The sequence below is a fragment of the Neovison vison genome, chromosome 11 (genome assembly GCF_020171115.1).
Source record: "Neovison vison isolate M4711 chromosome 11, ASM_NN_V1, whole genome shotgun sequence".
Taxonomy (NCBI): domain Eukaryota; kingdom Metazoa; phylum Chordata; class Mammalia; order Carnivora; family Mustelidae; genus Neogale; species Neogale vison.
This window is the reverse complement of record NC_058101.1, coordinates 68,116,952-68,136,485: the sequence shown is the minus strand read 5'-3', so window position 1 is coordinate 68,136,485 and position 19,534 is coordinate 68,116,952. Positions and strand designations below refer to the sequence as shown.

General features: G+C 55.7%; 1 protein-coding gene across 1 annotated transcript in view; it reads right to left on the bottom strand.

Moving 5' to 3' along the window:
• FAM53A (family with sequence similarity 53 member A) overlaps positions 1–19,534 on the bottom strand; it is a 30,600-nt gene extending 11,066 nt beyond the window's left edge. Inside the window, exons 1-3 of the mRNA XM_044267961.1 lie at positions 19,383–19,534; positions 9,901–10,127; positions 939–993 (exon numbers count right to left, since the gene is read on the bottom strand). Coding sequence (XP_044123896.1) covers positions 939–993; positions 9,901–9,978 — 133 coding nt within the window. The 5' untranslated portion in view covers positions 9,979–10,127; positions 19,383–19,534. The remainder of the gene's footprint in view (positions 1–938; positions 994–9,900; positions 10,128–19,382) is intronic.

Genomic DNA, 19,534 nt, shown 5'->3' with positions numbered 1-19,534 from the left:
CTGGCCAATAGTCAGTTCGGCAGCCCCCACCACTGCAGCCACTCACAGTCACTACCAGCTAGGGACCTGGACATGGAGGCAGTGGGGCCCAAGAGAGCAGGCCAGGACCCTTGCAGGGAAAAGCAGGGGCCAAGGCCCTGGAGTGACCCTAGGCAGCAAAGAGGCAAGGTCAGACCCCCGGGAATGCCTGTTGAGGACTGGCCCCATGTGCAGGATGGACTCCCACTGAGGACACGAAGCCAAGGGCCTGGTGCTGGGCTCACACTCCTACCTCTACCAGATCACAAAAGAGTTTGGTAAATAACCTTCACTTCAGTAGTCTAGAGAGCCACATAACATAGCGCCCTTGCTGGTGGCCTCTGAGTGCCGCCCAGCACCCATGGTGAGCCGGGCTGGCCGAGGGAGGACAGGCACTCAAGTCAGAGCCCAGCTAACAGGCTTCGCCACAGCCCGCAACCCAGAGCCGAGGTTAGTGAGAGCAGAGGGCAACAGGCTCTGCACACACTCACACAGTCATATGGGGTGGATTTTAGATGGTCAGGAGGCGCATGCACTTGCAGGGGGCTGAGCCCCAACACACACTGATGGCCCATCATGGGCCACATGGGAGATGCACACGCCTTCTGAGGTGCACCCGATCCCGCCCTATTCTCCCTTCAGTGGCCACAGGGCCCCAGAGGGTGGACCTCTCCAGAAGGGCCTGGCCTGGCAGAGGGAGAGACCCGGCTGTGCCCTGACCTACAGCCCAGCAGGGAGAGGCCTGGGGCTGGTGACCTTCCCCAGGAAGCAACAGGAGACACACCACCCTCCGGCTTTTGCTGCGGAAGTCAGCACCACACCCCAGCTCCGCATCTCAAGCCCTCTGTGTAGGCCCTCCACGTCCCCCACCCGTGGCCACAGAAACCCAGGAAGATGGGTCTGGGCTTTGGAACACTTACCATTGCTCTCAAAAGGGAACAAATGACCACTGTTGCTCAGTGCCCCAGCAGAACGCTGAAAGTAACAAGAAAAACCAGTATGAACACCGTGGACACAGACACCGAGTACACAGCAACACCAAGTCAAAGCTAATGTGATGGTCTCATCTTGGAAACCCCTTCTATCTTTCCCCAACACTCTTTTTGGCAATGAAAAAGAAAAGCAGGGGTGCCTGGGTGGGTTGGGCCTCGGACTTTGGCTCAGGTCATGATCTCAGGGTCCTGGGATCAAGCCCCGAATCAGGCTCTCTGCTCATCGGGGAGCCTTCTTCCCCCTCCCTCTGCCTGCCTCTCTGCCAAATAAATAAATAAAATATTAAAAAAAAAAGAAAGAAAGAAAGAAAAAAGAAAAGCATGGATCCCAGAATACCTTTTTTTCTTAATCAAGATTCTTAAAAGCCGAACAACACTCAGCTGAGGGAAGAAGATCAAAAGCCACGTGCATGCCCCCGTGTACTCTAGCAGATAGTGCAACCTCCCACAGCCAGGACCATCCTCAAGGCCTCCCCATGCAGGCCTTCTCCCACGCATACGAGCCCACAGGGCAGGCCCTAAAGGCAGTGGGGTCTCCCTAGAACCCGCAAAGCTCTGTGTCTCGGCTGCAATCTTCCCCGTGGCACCAGAGGGGCTGCCTGGCTGGTCAGTAACGCTCGCCTGGGTCTGTCTGCTCTTCTGGGCTCTCCCCACCTGGCCCAGAGGCACCATCATCATCCGGCCAGGTCCCCAGGGCAAGCCCCCGGTGCTGTGGGGACACAGAACCATCCTGTGGGGTCCCGGAGCTGCTCAATGGGCTCTGCCTTTCCACCTCCACGAGCAGGAAACCTCTCCTGAGGCCAGCTTCCTAAGGGGTCAGGCCCTGCGACCTTTGAACTGGTGCTAAATTAGAAGGAGATCCTTGCTGATTCTCATAAAGGGATAGAGGTCATTCAGGACCCAGAAAAAGTGCTCATCAACAGCCAGCCTTGGCAAAGACAGGCCTCCATCACCCGGCAGGGCTAAAGACCTGGAGAGACCTGGCCAACCAGAGGACCAGCGGACCAGCAGTTCTACAGACCTGAGACCCAGGTCAGGCAGCACAAGGAGGAAGCAGCTCTCTAACTTCCAGGAAATGGTCAACACAGAAGCCAGTCATTTACACCATCAGGAATCATACCTCTCTATGACTACAAATCCTCCCCAGGGACCTGCGGCCCCCACAGAGTGCTCCCAAGGCCCTCCCAGCACCCCAGAACCCCACAGTACCCCCAAGGCTCTCCCAGCACCCAGCACCCCCAAAGTATCCCCCAAGGCCCTCCCAATCCCCCAATACCCCAAAGCCCTCCCAGCACCTCAACACCCCCACAGTGCTTCCAAGGCCCTCCCAGCACCCCAGACCCCCACAGTGCCCCTCAAGGCCCTCCCAGTTCCCCAGCACCCCCACAGCACCCCAAGGCTCTCCTAGCACCCCAGCACCCCCACAGTGGCCCCCAAGGCCCTCCCAGTCCCCCAGCACCTCCAAGGCCCACCCAGCACCCCCAAAGTATCCCCCAAGGCCTTCCCAGCACCTCAACACCTCCGCAGTACCTCCAAGGCCCTCCCAGCACCCCAGACCCCCATAGCAACCCCAAGGCCCTCCCAGCACCCCAGCACCCCCACAGCTACCCTCATGGCCCTCCTAGATCCCCCTGTGCCCCACAGCACCCCCCATGGCCCTCCCAGAGCCCCCATCCACCAGGCCACCCCCCCACAAGCTGGATTGGCCAGCTGCTGTCCCCCAGGTGAGCACCAGGCACAAGCACTTTCCAAGGGCTGTAATCCCCACAAACAGGAAACCTGAACAGAAGCACCGTCTGTCAAGGAAAGATTCCAGTGGCTCTCACGCAAGTTGCCCATGCTCCAGCCCAGTGTGAAGGTGCAGCAGCCACGTGGGGCAGCCAGAGGGCATGGGCTTTGTGGGTTGCGCATGTGCTAGGGAGTGGGGCAGGGCTGGCCTAGGGCCTTTCTGTAGCAGGACAGCTGCAGCAGCATGGGCCTACACATCCAGAATGGGTCTGTACACCCTACTTCATGCTGATTTCGACCAAACAAGGCCGCCTCCGAACATGCCCCCAGGACGCCAGGGGCCACGAGACCACAGGCTGGCACTGAGGCAGGCCCAGCCCCACCACACCTGCCACGACACTGTCCACCAGAGCCCGGGGTCGGCCCATGCAGCCCGTGGCCTGCAGTCCACTCCCCTAAGCATCCTTGACAGAGGCAGGACAGCTCCTCTGTGTAAGCCTTGGTCTCCCCACCTGGGCCAGGGTGAGAGTGGGACGCACACATGGGGCAGCTCCTGGGCTATGTGAGAGCACAGAACCTACCAACTGACGGTGGAGAGAGGACTACCTTTTCCAGAAAGGGTGCAAGAAAGAAAACCCAGCCTTAGCCTGGCCTCATCTCACACACTACTCAGCTCCAGGGAGAGTGTAGTTTTCAAGCTAAAGGAAAATTGATGCTTCTAGGAAAAAACAGGAGGATATCTTCAAGCCTCAGGGTAGCAAAGATTTCTTAAGTGAGATACAAACACGCTAACTTAAACGGATGCTTCCATCTACACTGAAATCAGACAAAGCAAACCACAAGACAGGAGAAAATATTTGCAAACAGGAATCCAAGAAAAGGCTCATAGCAGAATGTATCAATGACTTCCCACAGACCAGTTAAAAAAAAGGCACACGACCCAACAGGAATATGGCCAAAGACCTAAGTCACTCACAACTGGCCACTGAGCAGAACAAGAGGCACGATCTCCCTCGTCATCTGGGGAAAGCAGGCAGAGACTGGGGACACGGTGCCATGCGTGACCAGGGCACTGCAGACAGAACCAGCCCCTGGGGACCGCACGTGGGCTGTTCACAATGTCTGTCTCAGCGGCCAGAGCCTGGGAAGGGCCCAAAGCTCCACTGACAGCAGGACAGAGACCGCACTGCAGAGGAAGGACAGAAGCACCAACGACCATCCACATGATGAGTCTCCCGAGTTCCCACCAGGGAAAGAAGCCAGACTCCAAAAGGACAGGCCGCACAGCCCAGACAACCCAGGACGGGCTAGGCCATATGGGCCCCCAGAAGGTCGAAACCCATCTGGGTGGTGGAGGTGGCATTACCCGTGTGCACAGCCAGCAAACCTCACCCAACAGGACAGCAGAGCCCGTGTCACGGTCCACCATGTGCAAAGTCTGTCTCACTAAAAAACGAATTTTCCACGAAAGGTTTTTGAAAGCCAAACTCCCCACCATCCAAGCCCGTACCTGTGCAGCTGGGCACATGGCTTGTGGACAGCCCACACCACAGCTGGCAGTATTAGAAGCCTGAATGCCCACCCCCCAGCACCCCAGCTTGCGACCCTCCTCCTTGGCCCCGATCCCCCACAACACACACCCCCAACCCCCCTCGCTGCCCCTGCAGCCTCACACAGCACCCTGTATTCCCAGACCCCACCATGGCCACGGGCCATACACGAATGAAGCCCAGAATCTACAGTTCACCCTAGAGCCGCAGGGTCCGGCTCCACAAGCACCATGGGGTTTTCATCAGAGCTGCAACCACCCTACAGCGGGCAAACTGCACCCTCATGTGAGTGCCCCTCATCCCCATGGACCCCAAAACCACCCAGACACAACTCTGGGCGCCATGAGGAGCAAAACAAGCATCTCCCCAAAGGTCATGGACTTGGTGCAGACCATCCTTGAACGACAAGCCACAGAGGTGGAAGAGCCTGGCTGGAGGGAACAGGTGTATCCACAGCAGGTCCACAGGAGAGAGCGCTGGACCATCAGGGAATGGAGTTTGCACTCTGTCTGCGCTGCCCCACACAACAGCCAGCAGCCACGGGCTGCAACTGAAATCCGAACTTCAATTACACAAAACACTCCCAGCTCCCCATTACCCCAGCCACATCGTGGGCTCAGTAACCCCATGCTTTAAGTAGCCACATACTTGGCCAGCAGGGAGCATTCCATCACCACAGACTGTGGCCCTGGATGGACTGCCCCAGGTCCCCCATCCACACTCATGGGGGCAGACAGCATTTGCTGACATGACCCAGAGCACCAACTACGGAAAACACCAGAAACCTGAGACACAGTCCTGTCTGGGCAAGGGATGGGACAGTGGGAATCGGACACAAACTCATGTGTTTCTAGGCCTTTTTGGTCATAGTTAGACTAGCCTCTGTCCCCCAAGAGTCCCAGAGGCAAAGCAAGAAGAGTTGACCCCACCCCCATGTTCAGAAGGCTTTGTAAGAGACTAGGGGCCTTGGCAGGAAGTGGGAATGCACCTGAGGCCAGAGAAAAAGGAATATAAAACAAAGGAACTATCCCCACTGAATGGGTGAGGACAGAGTGGCCATGGGGTCGACCAGAACACCCACGAGGAGGCACTAAGCACAGCAAGGCCAGGCACACAGAGCACTCCGCACATCTGTGTTGAATGAACCATGCTACACAGGGGCACTGACCCTCGAGATACATGTCAGCTCTCCGTCTGACAGGGCAGAGACCCTCAAATGGATCAAGCCCTCGAGACTGGACAAGGTTCCCCCACTAGGCCTTCCACTCCCACCACGCAGGTACTTCTGACCACGCAGCAGGTGGCAGTACTCGGGGAGGGATGAGTGAGTGACCAGAGCAGCACATGGCTGGAGAGACAAAGGCACCGAGTGTTTAGTGATTTCCAATTTTGTTTACAAGTATCTTGAATTTTAGTTTTAAAACAAATGATTCAATTTTTGGAAAACTTTTCAGTGCCCTTAGAACAACAGGAGTGTGTGAAATCTACTTCTTCAACGATAAATTCCATGAAACGTAAACACAGATCAGACATTTCTGTAATGAGAACCTCGTGCCCAAACTGAGATCTGTTGTAAGTGTAAAGTACACAGTAGGTTTCAGGGACTTTGTTTTTAAAAATGTAAACTTTCGGCAAGGGCACCAAGGACCAGTCAGGGGAAAGGAAGAGTCCTGTGAAGAGATGGTACTGGGACAACTAGGATCCACACACAAGAGAACAAAGCTGGACCCCTACCTCACACCACACACTACAAGTAGCTCAAAGGGATCAAACACCTAAATGTAAAAGCTAAAAATATACAACTGATAGAGGAAAACAGAAGAATAAATCTTCATGACCTTGGATTTAGCCAAGGATTCTTTTTTTTTTTTTTCCAATTTATTTATTTTCAGAAAAACAGTATTCATTATTTTTTCACCACACCCAGTGCTCCATGCAAGCTGTGCCCTCTATAATACCCACCACCTGGTACCCCAACCTCCCACCCACCCGCCACTTCAAACCCCTCAGACTGTTTTTCAGAGTCCATAGTCTCTCATGGTTCATCTCCCCTTCCAATTTACCCAAAAGCACATACCCTCCCCAATGTCCATAACCTTCCCCCCTTCTCCCAACCGCCCTCCCCCCAGCAACCCACAGTTTGTTTCGTGAGATTAAGAGTCACTTATGGTTTGTCTCCCTCCCTATCCCATCTTGTTTCATGGATTCTTCTCCTACCCACTTAAGCCCCCATGTTGCATCACCACTCCCTCATATCAGGGAGATCATATGATAGTTGTCTTTCTCCGCTTGACTTATTTCGCTAAGCATGATACGCTCTAGTTCCATCCATGTTGTCGCAAATGGCAAGATTTCGTTTCTTTTGATTAGCCAAGGATTCTTAGATACAACACGAAAAGCACAGGCAACAAAAGGAAAAAGAGATCAGTTGGACTTCGATAAAATAAAGCTTTTGTGCTTCAGAGAACACTATCAAGAAAGACATCCACAGAACAGAACAATGTTTTTTCAAATCACATATCTGATTATGGATCAGAATATATAAAGAATCCTAACAACTCAAAAATTTAAAAACAGGCAACCCAGTTTTTCAATGGGCAAAAGACTTGAAGACCTATTTCTTCAAAGACGATCCACTGATGGCCAGAGGGCATGAGAAAAGGATGAGCATCATTACTTGGGAGGGAAGCGCAGATCAAACCACAAGGAGACAGCAGCTGTCAGGGCGGCTGGAGTCAGACAGCGGGATGGCTGCAGGTGTTAAGGAGTATGAGGAGACTGAGGACTCTTGGTGCACAATGGTGTGATCACTGCAGGAAAGAGCTCCGTTTCTCAGGGTAAACAGAGTCACAACACATCCCACAAGTCCCACTCCTGGACGTACGCCCAAGAGAAACAAAGACGTCTGTACACAAACATTTAAGGCAGTAGTGCTGGTAACTGCTGCCAGGCAGAAGCAACCCAGATGTCCACCAACTGACAAACGGACAGAGAGAAATGCAGTCTATCCAACGGGACTCTGGCCACACCCGGCAGCGCTGTCCTGGAGGTCCTCCTGGGAGGAGGGGCCGCCAATGCACTGCCTGCTGTGGGAGCCACTGGCCACATCAAGACACAGGGCACCTGACAGGTGTCTAGTGCAAATAAGAAATAGCATGTTGTGTTTAATTTTAATTAGCTTTCATTTCAATTTAAAAAGCCACATGGGTTAGGGGCTGTCACATGGGGCAGCCTGGCTCTTACCAGCCATCTGTGCAACACACCGGGGACAGGAGACACCCGAAAAGACGTCTATAGAGACACACACAGAAACAGTCCGAGAAGAACAGTCTAGAACTCACTGTGAGACAACCGTAGGCGGCCTATTGGGGGATGGCACAGATAGGACAAGAGGCTAGGGCCTGACAGTGACAACCTCAAGTTCTCTAACGCTCTACTCTTACCTGTGTTCTGATTTTGCCATGAAAATACGAACATTAGTCACCTTTAAAAACTTGGATTTCTATTCCTAGACAACAAATTGGCTTTTAAAACTGTCGACTTGTTTCCGTGAACGTTAGAAGTACCATGTACTGAGATGCACGCGGGCAGCATGAGGGGATGGTCCCCAGGTAAATCGCTGACCTCCAGGGACCCTGACAAGTTCTGCAGAGTTGACCGCACCAGCCTTACTAAAGCCCAACATCAAACGTGACAGAGATAACAGACTTCTGGCTCAAAAAGACAGGACCACTCATGCCTTTCACTGCCTATAAATTACATCTGGTTTTTTAAAAAGTGAACAGTTAGGGGCGCCTGGGTGGCTCAGTGGATTAAGCCTCTGCCTTCGGCTCAGGTCATGATCCCAGAGTCCTGGGATCAAGCCCCGCATCGGGCTCTCTGCTCTGCAGGGAGCCTGCTTCCCTCTCTCTCTCTCTGCCTGCCTATCTATCTACTTGTGATCTCTCTCTGTCAAATAAATAAACAAAAAAATCTTTGAAAATAAATAAATAAATAAATAAAAATAAAAGTGAACAGTTAAAAACAGCAGGTTTCTATAAATAAGGCGTCAGCAGACGTGGGCAGAAACCCTGCAAATGCAGGGACCAGCCTCCCCAGGAGGTCGGCCAAAGGCCCACTTGTCTTGGGGACAGGAAAGGCCTGTGCTCCCGTTTCAGGAAGAAAGACCTACCATGTAATTAACAGGCTATCTCATCAAAACCACATGTCTTGGGGCACCTGGGTGGCTCAGTGGGCTAAGGCCTCTGCCTTTGACTCAGGTCATGATCTCAGAGTCCTGGGATAGAGCCCCACATTGGGCTCTCTGCTCAGCTGGGAGCCTGCTTCCTCCTCTCTCTCTGCTTGCCTCTCTGCCTACCTGTGATCTCTGTCTGTCAAATAAATAAATAAAATCTTAAAAAAAAAAACACACACGTCTTGAGGAAACACACAGATCACCCCCAAGGGCAGAGAACGGAGCCGGGAGTGCCACGGGCTGACCATGTGGGCCTTCCTCCTGGGCAGGGTGCTCCCAGCGGCCCTTCTCTCCCCCGGAGGGGTGACATGTTCCCCAAACGTGGTAGGACCAGCCATGTCCACTCCTCCACGGGGCCCTGCAGGCCCGATCTGTCACCCATCTCCCCAGCAAAGCCACACAGCACCTGGTCACCAGCTCCCGGCCACACCATCTGAAGGGCATGTGGCCATTGGACACCATGCGTGATGTGCTACAGCCTGGGTTTCAGTCACTGTACAGGAAACAGTCACTGCACTGGGCACAGGGGAGGGTGAGAACACACACACAGCATGCCGCCAGAATCCCATTAGGGCCCCGAGCTCCAGGCCGGAGAGCCACACCCCACAAAGGCCCCTGGGTGCCCCTAAACCCCCAGGCTGCAGACACAGGCCAACGCCCCCAGCCCCGCACTCCCGTCCACAGCACTGAGACTCGGAACCTCACAACCACCCACAGTGACAGTGATGGTGATGGTGACAGTGGGCCATGAGCAGAGGCTGGAGACCCAGCTTCCTGCCACCACAGGGAGCCCTGACTCTCAGCCCAGCCGCACCAACAGCACTCTGGGCACCTGGCATCAGCAAGACTGTTCAAGGCCTCTGAGCACCGTGTGGGTTGCACACCCAGCCACCTCCACCCGCACCTACAGCCCAACCCAGATAGTCCCGAAGGTCTCGCTCATGCGACCCTGGAAAACCGGCTCCACCTATGTGAACCTCAAGCCAGGTAAGGAAGCTGTGGGGGCAGATCGAGAGAGAGGCCATCAGAAGGGATGGCACCGGCACGAGGGGCGTCAGGGTGTGGGCACCGCGTGCTCAGAGATGTGTGATGGGTACAGAGAGCTGCGTGCTGCACACTCAGGACTGGCACACCTCCAGGACTTGAGTGGACATTCACTAAAAGCTGGGATTTGTTTTTAATGAGGCTAAAAAACCCACCATGAGGGCGCTGAGATGTGGGGCTGCGTGTGCACAGCATGGCCCCAGGACACAGCCCCCTCCAGCCCTCCTCCTACCACATCCCCACAGACCTTGGCTGCACAGTCCAGCCCGGCCAGTCACCCCCAGACCACTGGCGAGGCACAGGGTCCTGCCTATGGCCGTCACAGCCAGCTTACCGGGCTGGCATCATAGCTCTTGTGGGCAAGGTCATCCAGGCTCTGGTTCTGCAGCTTCTCAGTAATGAGTGTGACCATGGTCAGGGGCCTGTGTCGGTACCGAGGGGTTCTGGGGGGCACAACAGCAAGCTTCAGGAGGCCTGGGCCACGGCTGGGTCAGAGCTGACCCTCCAGATGGATTTCCGCTTTACAGAGGAGTGATCCATTTCCAGGGAGTCTTCAGGACTCTGTGTTTGTGGGAAAGAGAGAGAAGTAATTATGTGCAGAACCACTGGGTCGGCGCTCCTACTCTATGCTGAGTACCTTGTATGCAGAATATTTCTGTTATCTCCGGCTGATAAAAACCCTCTGGCTTCACAACCACCGTACAAGTGCCCAGAAACCACTAAAAGCGCCATTCTGGTCGAAGGACGGTAAGTTACATGCACAGCTGAGGTCCAGTGCTCCCGAAGCCCCAAGGAAGCAGCCCTGAAGGCCAACCGGCCTCCCCCAACCACCACATCAGACAGAGCAGACGGTGGTGGAGGGGAGACGTGGCAAAGCTGGGCAGGAGCAGGAAGCCACAGCCTACCCCAAGAACCAGCTGCATGAGAACTAACTACTGAACCCCTGCGCATCACTGTCCCCCCAGCGGCTACACAGCCCTCCCCCAGTCCATCCAGCTGGCCCCATGTAGGAGGCCACAGGGGGTACAGGGCCCGCCCCAGGCCCACAGTGAGGAGGCTATAGGGGCAGCTGGGGGGGCCTCCAAGCCCAGGAGTGGGCACTCACGCTTGCACCTGGGACCTAGCTGCCCACAGACACCAGCAGGGGGAGACTCCTGAGCACCCGTGCAGCCTGCCACCCACTTGCGAACCCCAGCTTTCACCCTTCTCAGCGGCCCACTGCTTAGTGTGAGTAGGACCACCTGCCTTGGAAGCCATGGAGAGCGCCAGCCTAACAGGAGGGCCCTAGCCACCCAGAGGAAACAGCATCAGTCCTGCCCTCAGAGGGAGAAGGCACCCAGTCCACAGAATAAGATCAGAATGCCCTTAAAAACAAGTATTCAGGGGTGCCTGGGTGGCTCAGTGGGTTAAAGCCTCTGCCGTCGGCTCAGCTCATGATCCCAGGGTCCTGGGATCTAGCCCAGCATAGGGCTCTCTGCTCAGTGGAAAGCCTGCTTCCCCCCTCTCTCTGCCTGCCTCTCTTGTGATCTCTGTCTGTCGAATAAATAAAATAAAAAAAAAATTTTAAGTATTTAAAGAAAAATGAAAAGAGTATTTTTTAAAAATGAAAAATTAAAAGAAAAATGAAAAGAAATTAAGAAACGAGAACAGTGACAGAAGGTAATCTCCAGGGAGCCAATTCTGAGCCTGCCCCATCCCCACACCTGCACCACTCACCCACAATCCCCTGGGCAGGACCCACCGAGCCCGCAAGCTGGCCTGGCTCTCTCTGCCTCTCCCCACAAATTCTCCTGGAGCCCCAACTCAGAACCTCCCTCCCAGGACGGGGGCACTACCAGGGGCCCTCCAGGCCGACCAACTCTGCTGCAATTACACCCACCCACAAGGGCCAAGGCCCTACCCTCCAACTCCTTTGCCCGCCAAGCCCAGCACTCAGGGGCTCTCCCAGCCTCCTAGCTAACCCTCTGAGCTGCACCCAGCATGCGCAACCCTGGAAAAACTACAGCAGCCACAGCAAAATTTGAAGAAACTATAACATGACCAGCTTTTCACTGGAAAACCAGGTCGCGTATCCCTTGGGGAGACCACTGGTTTCCAGGGCTGGGACACAGACAGAGGCCCCGAGGGTCTTGGGGCACCAGGAAGCCAGGATATGTGCAGAGAATGGGGCCAGGGCTCCCAGACGTGAGTGTTCTGCTCTACAGAATAAAGTGAGAGTCCAGGAATCTGACATGAACAGCTAGGAAAGATCTGTAAGTAGGGGAGGGAAGCTGGTCCCACAGGCAGGGTGCAGACCAAGGAGTGCAGAGGGAAGGAGGGATTGTCTTTACTCCGGTCAGCATGTAACCAACACCTCATGCTGCTTCAGGCAAGAGTCATCGTGAACGCCACCCTGGTGTCCTCACATGGTGTCCAAGCCTCCCCCAACAAGATACTGGCTAATGACATAGAGGGAATTGGTCTTGCGTCTGCAGAGATGGCAGACGGCACCTGGAACAGTGGAACAGGCAGTCCCTTGGAGAGGTGACCACGTGTGGCATGCGGTGGGACACAGCTGCTGCCTACACCCAGGGGTTCTACCCGGACTGAGGAAATGCCCGACAGACCCACACGAGGTAGAGGGCATGAAGGAACTGGTCACTGTTCTCCCACAGTGTCAGGGGCACGAAACACAGGTGTGGGGCAGGGGCCAGCCTGGGGGGGACAGAGGGGACCTAATGACCTCCCCCAACTCCTGCCCCGGTCAGAGAGCGGACTCCAGGGCAGACACTGCAATGTGAGGGAGCCCCACAGAGGGGAGACCGGCACACACTCCCATACATGCTCAGGCACCTGTCAGACAGGAGCAGGGGCCCCGGCCGGCACAGGCCAGGGGGGCAGCAAACACGGCTCTATCACAGCTCTCAACAGAGGTTCAAAAGAACAGAATAAAACAAAGTGCGCGGTGTCCAAATGCAAGGGCTGGCCAGCGTGACCTTGGCGAGTGGAGGCCACAGTGGGCAGAGGGTGCACCTGCATGTGAAAGGGACAGCACCGGGCAGCTGGCGACACCTTCCAGAGGCCACCGAGATGGGGAAGGAGTGCTGTGCATGCAAGTTTCATTTCCTGTGAGAAGAAATGCATAGTATCCAGTGGCCATTCGGGCGTGCCCCGCACCCACAGGGGATACCAAGGCCCCCCTGAGATGCCTGAAACCACAGACGGTACCAAACCCTACAGATGCCGTCAACCCCTGAACAATATGGTCTGAACAGCACAAGCCCACTTACGGGGGGCTTTTCATCCATAAACACAGGACAGCACTGGAAATGTCTCTTCCTTACAATTTTAGTAACATTTCCTTTTCCCCAGCTTACTTGATTGCAAAAACACAGCGCGCAAGACATGGAAACACACAGACGGGTGTTCCCGAATGGTTCATGCCATCAGTAACACTTGCAGACACCAGGAGTTCATCAGCAGGCAAGTTTTGGGGGGTTCCTAAGTTCTACATGGATTTTCGACCCCCAAGGGCTAACTGTACTATGTTTTCTCCTATGCATGCGTACCTGTGGTGAAGTTAATTCACACATTGCCACAGCAAGAGATTAACAAGAATAACAATATGGGGCACCTGGCTGGCTCAGTGGGTTGAGCCTCTGCCTTCAGCTCAGGTCATGATCTCAGGGTCCTAGGATCAAGCCCCACATCAGGCTCTCTGCTCAGCAGGGAGCCTGCTTCCCCTTCTCTCTCTTCCTGCCTCTCTGCCCACTTGTGATCTCTCTCTCTCTGTCAAATAAATAAACAAAATATTTTTCTAAAAAAGAATAACAATATACTAGCACAAGGGTAATGTACACCCTTGTGCTACAAGTGTGAGTGTGGTCCCTCTCTCTCTCTCTCAAAATGTCCTGCACTCACCCTTCTTCTTGTGACAACGTGAGGTAATAAAGTGCTCACATTTTATCATGAGGGGCGCCCAGGGGGCTCGGTCGGTTGAGCAGCTGACTCCTGGTTTCAGCTCAGATCATGATCTCAGGATCTGAGATCAAGCTGCACGGGGCTCCACGCTTAGCCGGGGGTCCGCGCCAGTGTGTCTCTTTCTCTGCCCTTCCCCCCCACTCTCTAAAAAATGTAAAAAATAAGAACTAATGTAGTTGCCCGTGTGAGATGGAGAAAGAGCATGACATGGGTGTCGTGACCCAGTGTCAGGCTACCGTTGACCTTCTGGCCACAGTCAGGAGGAGGATCACCACCCTCTGGACCGCGCTGACAGTGAGCGACTGAAACCACGAAGACAAAGCCACGGCTCGGGGGAACACTGGGTATTCACTGAAATCTGAGTGTAGTAGCTTCCTGGGGCTGCTGGGAACTGGAGGCCAGAGGTGGGAAGTAGAGATACGGGCAGGGTTGGCTCCTCTGGGCACCCCACAGGAGATGGGTTCCCTGTCTCTCCCCCAGCTCCTGGTTGTGGCCAGTAATGCCTGGTGCCCTCGGCTTGCAGCTGCCCCACATATTCCCACAGCCCTCTTCCTGTCTGTCCTGTACCCACATCCCTTCTTTTAAGGACACCCCCACTCTAAAGTAGTAGGTGGCCTCACCTTAATTTATATCTTAGTTATATCTGCAAAGACCTAGTTCTAAATAAGGTTATATGCACAGGTCCTATTGAATCTTTCTTTTGGGGGACACAATTCAATCCACAATGCCATGCCAGTTCCTGATGGAACCATCAGGATAGAACGTCATGGTCACAAAGCCTAGCACAAAGTCACAGCAGAGAGAGCCAGAGATGGAGCCACTCAGGACAGTGCCCTGGCCCTGAGGGAATGCACGGCCTGCAGCAAAGGCAAGAGACAAGCAAAACAAAGCCAGGTGGGGGCAGGTGCAAGTAGTAGGGCAGCCGGTGTGGGGGCTCAGAGAAGAAAGCCAAGACTGAGACTGAGCAGGTGCCGCTAGGAAACAGGGGCAAAGCCAGGACTCTGGGCACCGATCCCAGACACAGGCAGGCCAGAAGCTGGGGACTAGGTGAGAAGACCGGTCAGCCCCAGGGACAGAGAGGTGAAAGGTGGGGGATGGGGACTCTGCAGGAGCCACCAGGAGGACTGACAGAGGACATGTGTCTGGGCTCACGGGCACCTCTGGGAGCACAAACGACCGGACCTCTCCTATAGCTCCTGCACACGAACCAGTCCTATGTGACCCGACCCGCCCAAGCCCAGGATGCCCTCCTCCCCTAACCAACACAGTGAGGGCCAGAGACTCCCCACCTTCCACCTCCAAACCTCCCAGAACAGCTGTCTGAACACTCCATCGAGCCACCACGAACACTATCATGTCCCCATAAATAGCACTCCTGGCTGAGCTTGCACAGAGAGAATCGCTCCCCAAAGTTAATAACCCGCCTTTTCTCACATGCCATGTACCTGCCCAATACAAACTCCTCCCCAGAAGAATAAAACTCAAAAAACAACTCAGCCCTTCCATACCCCCAGCCTCCACTCAGGTGAGGGGGGGCTAGCCCCTGGCCCGGAACTGCACTGATCTGGCAGCTTTCGGTGTGGGGGGTTGCCTGGGGGAGTGCCCACAACCCGTCCCCCTCCCTAGATGCCTGCAGGGCTCACAGGGTTTTGTTTTTCCCCAAGTCAGGGGTCAGAAAACTCGCAGGGGCACATGGGGCGGGGTCTTCCTAATAGGATTTGCTGGTGTCACTGTGGAGGGCTGCCCACCCAAGTCCCCTGGTCTGTTTCTAGACCAGCTGGTGGTTGGACACAGGACGCTGAGCCTGACCCTCCCTTGCCTTCAGTCTCTGCCACTCTGCTGCTACTGACTGGCTTCCAGGAGTGGCCCCCGACCTCATGCTGCAAGCCTTTCAGGGACATGCTTTATCTCAAAAGCCCTGGGAGTGTGCCCACCGAGGACCCACAAGGACCTACTGCATCTGTATGAATTGCCTGTGCCAGCCTCACCTGGCTCCCTGGCCTCTGCGGCTACCGAGCCCCAGCTTCTCCGCTCCCTGCACTGGACCATCTCTCTCCCTCAGTCCTCTCTGCCCATCCTGGCTTCTGCTTTCAGGCTGGTGGCTTCCTCCATGCCTGTCATCTCTGCCTTCTGCTCACTCTGAGAGGGGCTCTGCATGACCTGGTCTCACGGCAGAGGGATGACCAGGGCCATGCCCCCTCAGAAGGCCAGCAGCAGCAGGCTGTCCCATACAGAAACTTGCAGAATAAAGGAACCTACAGGCCGCCTGGGGGCTTAGTCGGATGAGCGTTGAATTCTTGGATTCCGCTCAGGTTATGGCCTCAGGGCCTTGAAGTCAAACCCTAAGTCCGGCTCTGTGCTCAGCAGGGAGTCAGCTTGACTCTCCCTCTGCCCCTCGCCTGCTGGTGTTTATACTCTCTCTCCCTCCAATAAATATATCTAGTAAAATCTTTAACAATATGTATAAAATAAGCAAAACCAGGAGCTTGCATTGACAGCCAGACGCCAGAGCCCCAGGAGCCTGGTGTGTGGATCCAGCCAGATCCACACACAGCCTCTCAGCCTCCCGAGTCCCAGGCAGAGGACTGGCTGGCCCGCAACCTGGAGCCCTGCCTTGGCTATGAGTCAGACCCCTGAGCTCAAATCTGGGTCCTGGACAAGACAGGCCAGCTTCTCCATGCTGCTTTCTGGAGCATGAACCGGGAGAACAGCTCTAAGTTCCCAGTCAGTGTGCTGTGCCCAGAGCTTGCCACGGCACACGCTCAGTGAGTGTCCTCAGTCACAGGAAGCGTCCCCAGGAACGAAAGGCCAGAGCCGGGCCCTATTCCCAGCCCAGAACCACCAAGTGCCCAAGATGGTTTCCACGGAAAACCATAGGAAGTAGGCCCACCAACACTGTGAGACAGAGCACATTCCAGACTCCAGGAGTACCATGTGGACGCCCCACCACGCAGCTCACGCAGAACAACCAAGTCCAGGTCTCGGACTGTCCTTCAAGGAGCACCCAGGCAACCACATGGTCTGGCTGGACATTCGTTATGAACCAGCCCTCAGTACCGTGCGGGTCTGAGCACGTGACTGCAGATTCTTTGGCACAGCTCCCACAAGAAGGCCGACTTCAACTTCCCCTTCAACGGGGACTTCTGAGATTTGGGTGGGAGAAGCCCTCCTACCTCCCGGCTATTGCAGGATGCGTCCCAAGGCTGCTGCGCTCGTGGAGACCAAGAGCCCCAGGGGCCCCACTGCTCAAGCCTTCCCAGCCCAGGTACTGGAGGCAAAGAGGGGGATGCCCGCAAGGAGACACTCGGGCCCCAGCCAGCACTGGACCAACCTGCACAAGCCCCCTTTCCCCCAGCAAAGACAGTCAGACCAGCTGTTGAGAATTCTGGACCTCTGAGCCTGTGAGCAACAGTAAGTGGTTCCCGTTGTTTGAAGCCACCACTTCTGGAGGCTCCATTAATGCTGCCACACAACTAACAAAGCCAGACGGGGCCAAACACCCCTCTGGCGTGCAGGAGGCGGGCCTCAGCACCATTCCTGCAACACACAGAGGCTGGGGACCAAGGGAAAGGGGCCATGTCCTTACATGCACACTCCTGGGTACAAGCCCATACTCAGTAGCTCCTGGAAAACCCTAAGGCAAAGCCCTGTGCTGGCCCCACAAAACTGGTGCTACTGAAACACACGACATCTTTTTGAAGAGACTTCAAAACAAAAAGACCAGCATCACCCATCCTGATGAACCAATAGCTAATATTAACACCTGCAACTAGATAGTTTGGAGAGCCACACGTGAGGTTTAAAGGTGCAAAGAAGGGGTACCTGGGAGGCTCAGTCAGCTGGGTGTTGGGCTCCTGGCTTTGGCTCAGGTCAGGATCTCAGGGTCGTGAAGTCAAGCCCTGCCTCGGGATCCTCGCCAAGCATGCAGTCTGCTTGGGCTTCTCTCTCTCCCTCTCCGGCCCGCTCCCCATTGCTTGCACTCCCTCTCTCTCTCTCTCTCCCCCTCAAATAAATAAATAGGTGCAACAAAACCACGTCCACAAGTCAACAAAGAAGACTCACATTGTAAACTAGATCATCTTTGTTCCCCCAACTACTATGGGGAAAGTATAGCACACTGAAGAAAAACGAACTTCATTCTGAGAGGAGGGACGTATGGCAGGATCTGGTGGGCTGGAAGGAAGCCTGACGTCAGCCCTGCTGGGCTCCCCCAAGCAGGGGACCGCACCTCCCTGGGCCTATTTTCCTACACTGAAAACAGTAAAGACTCACACACTTCATGAGGCCACAAGGAATCAAATACCATAACATACATGAATATGCCCAGGTCCCTGGGACACGTTTAAAATGGTGGCCACTCGTAACAGAGGCTCAAAAGATTGTGAGTCAACTTTCCTTCGAGAAACATTACTGCAGAAAAAGCCAAAGGGATTTCTATAAAAATTTCAACTTGCTTTAAAAAAAAAAAAAAAACAACCTTTGAGGGCCCTTGGGTGGCTCTGTCAGTTGGGCAACTGCCTTTGTGGGGGAGGTGGTTGTGATCCTGGGGTCCTGGGATCCAGCTCCCTGTGGGGCTCCCTACTGAGTGGGGAGTCTGCTTCTCCCTCTCCTGCTGCTGCTCCCCCCAACTTGTGCTTGCTCTCTCCTGGGCTCTCTCTCAAATAAATAAATAAAATCTTTCACAAAAATAAAATAACTTTTTAAAAAGTTTGTTTCGGGGTGCCTGGGTGGCTCAGTGGGTTAAAGCCTCTGCCTTCAGCTCAGGTCATGATCCCAGGGTCCTGAGATGGAGCCCCACACGGGGCTCTCTGCTCAGCGGGGAGCCTGCTTCCTCCTCTCTCCGTCTCTGCGTGCCTCTCTGCCTACTTGTCTGTCAAATAAGTAAACGTTTAAAAAATAATTTTTAAAAATGACGATAACTTTAGTGTTTCCTCCATCCAATACTTGCAGGAGCCATCCCAACGGCTCTCTTTTCTAAGGCCCGCGCACTCAACCTCAGTCGAGAGAACCCCGGGCAGAATGTTAGGATGGCCCGTTGACACCGCTCGCTCCCACCGCCATCGTGGCACCCTCCTGGGGTCACCCCAGAGCCCAACAGAGGGCCCGAGCCGCACAACCGCGCGGCAGGCTCAGGTGCCAGGGCCCAGCCACAAAGAGCCGGACGAGGGGCTGCAGGTGGGGCTGCCTCCGCGAACCGTGGTCTGGACCCCGCACCCACGGACACAGCTGAGGGAGAAGCCAGGGCGTCTATATGTCCACTCTCCTGCTCCTCCACCGACCGGACACGCAATCCCGGACCTGCTCCCCTGGGTACACGCCGGACCCACGCGACGCGGGAGCGCTGGGGCAGCGGCAGAATCTACGCCGTGTCCAGCGTCTTGCACGGAGCCCGCGGCCCGATGAACCCCCGTCCGCAGCTCGCAGCGCTCGGAGACCGCCCTGCAGCCGGCTCCACATGAGCCACAAAGGGCACCCTGGAGCCCGCGAGCCCGGCCCTAACCCCGGCAGAAGCGCCGCGCCGGCTGAAGCCGCGGAAGTCCGGCCTCCCCCGGACCCGCCGGCTGTCCGGCCCGGCCGCCCGGCAGCCCGCTCCCGCCACGGGACGACAGCCGCGCGCCGGAGAACAGGAGCCCCCGCTGACACGGCCCCTGCAGCCGGCGTGGCCGGGACACCCCAAGCTGAGTCCCGAGCTCCGCGGCACCCGCCCGCCGCGCCCCCCAAGTCCAGCAGTGAAAGCGCTCATGCGCGCGCCGACAGACGCAGGGACCGTCCGGCCCCAGTTCCCGCGCGGCCCCGCGGGGGGCGCGCGCACGCGCACCCGGTCGGGGCATCACGGGCCGACGCCGGGCGGCGTACCTGAGGGCGGCCGAGCGGCCGTGGCCACGGCTGGACCGGCGGAGCGCGGGAGGCGCGGGCCCCGCAGGCCGCGTCCCTCCAGCGAAAAGCCGGCGCCTCAGCAGCGTCGGAACACAACCGCGGCCTGCGCCCCGCCCCCTCCGGCCCCGCTC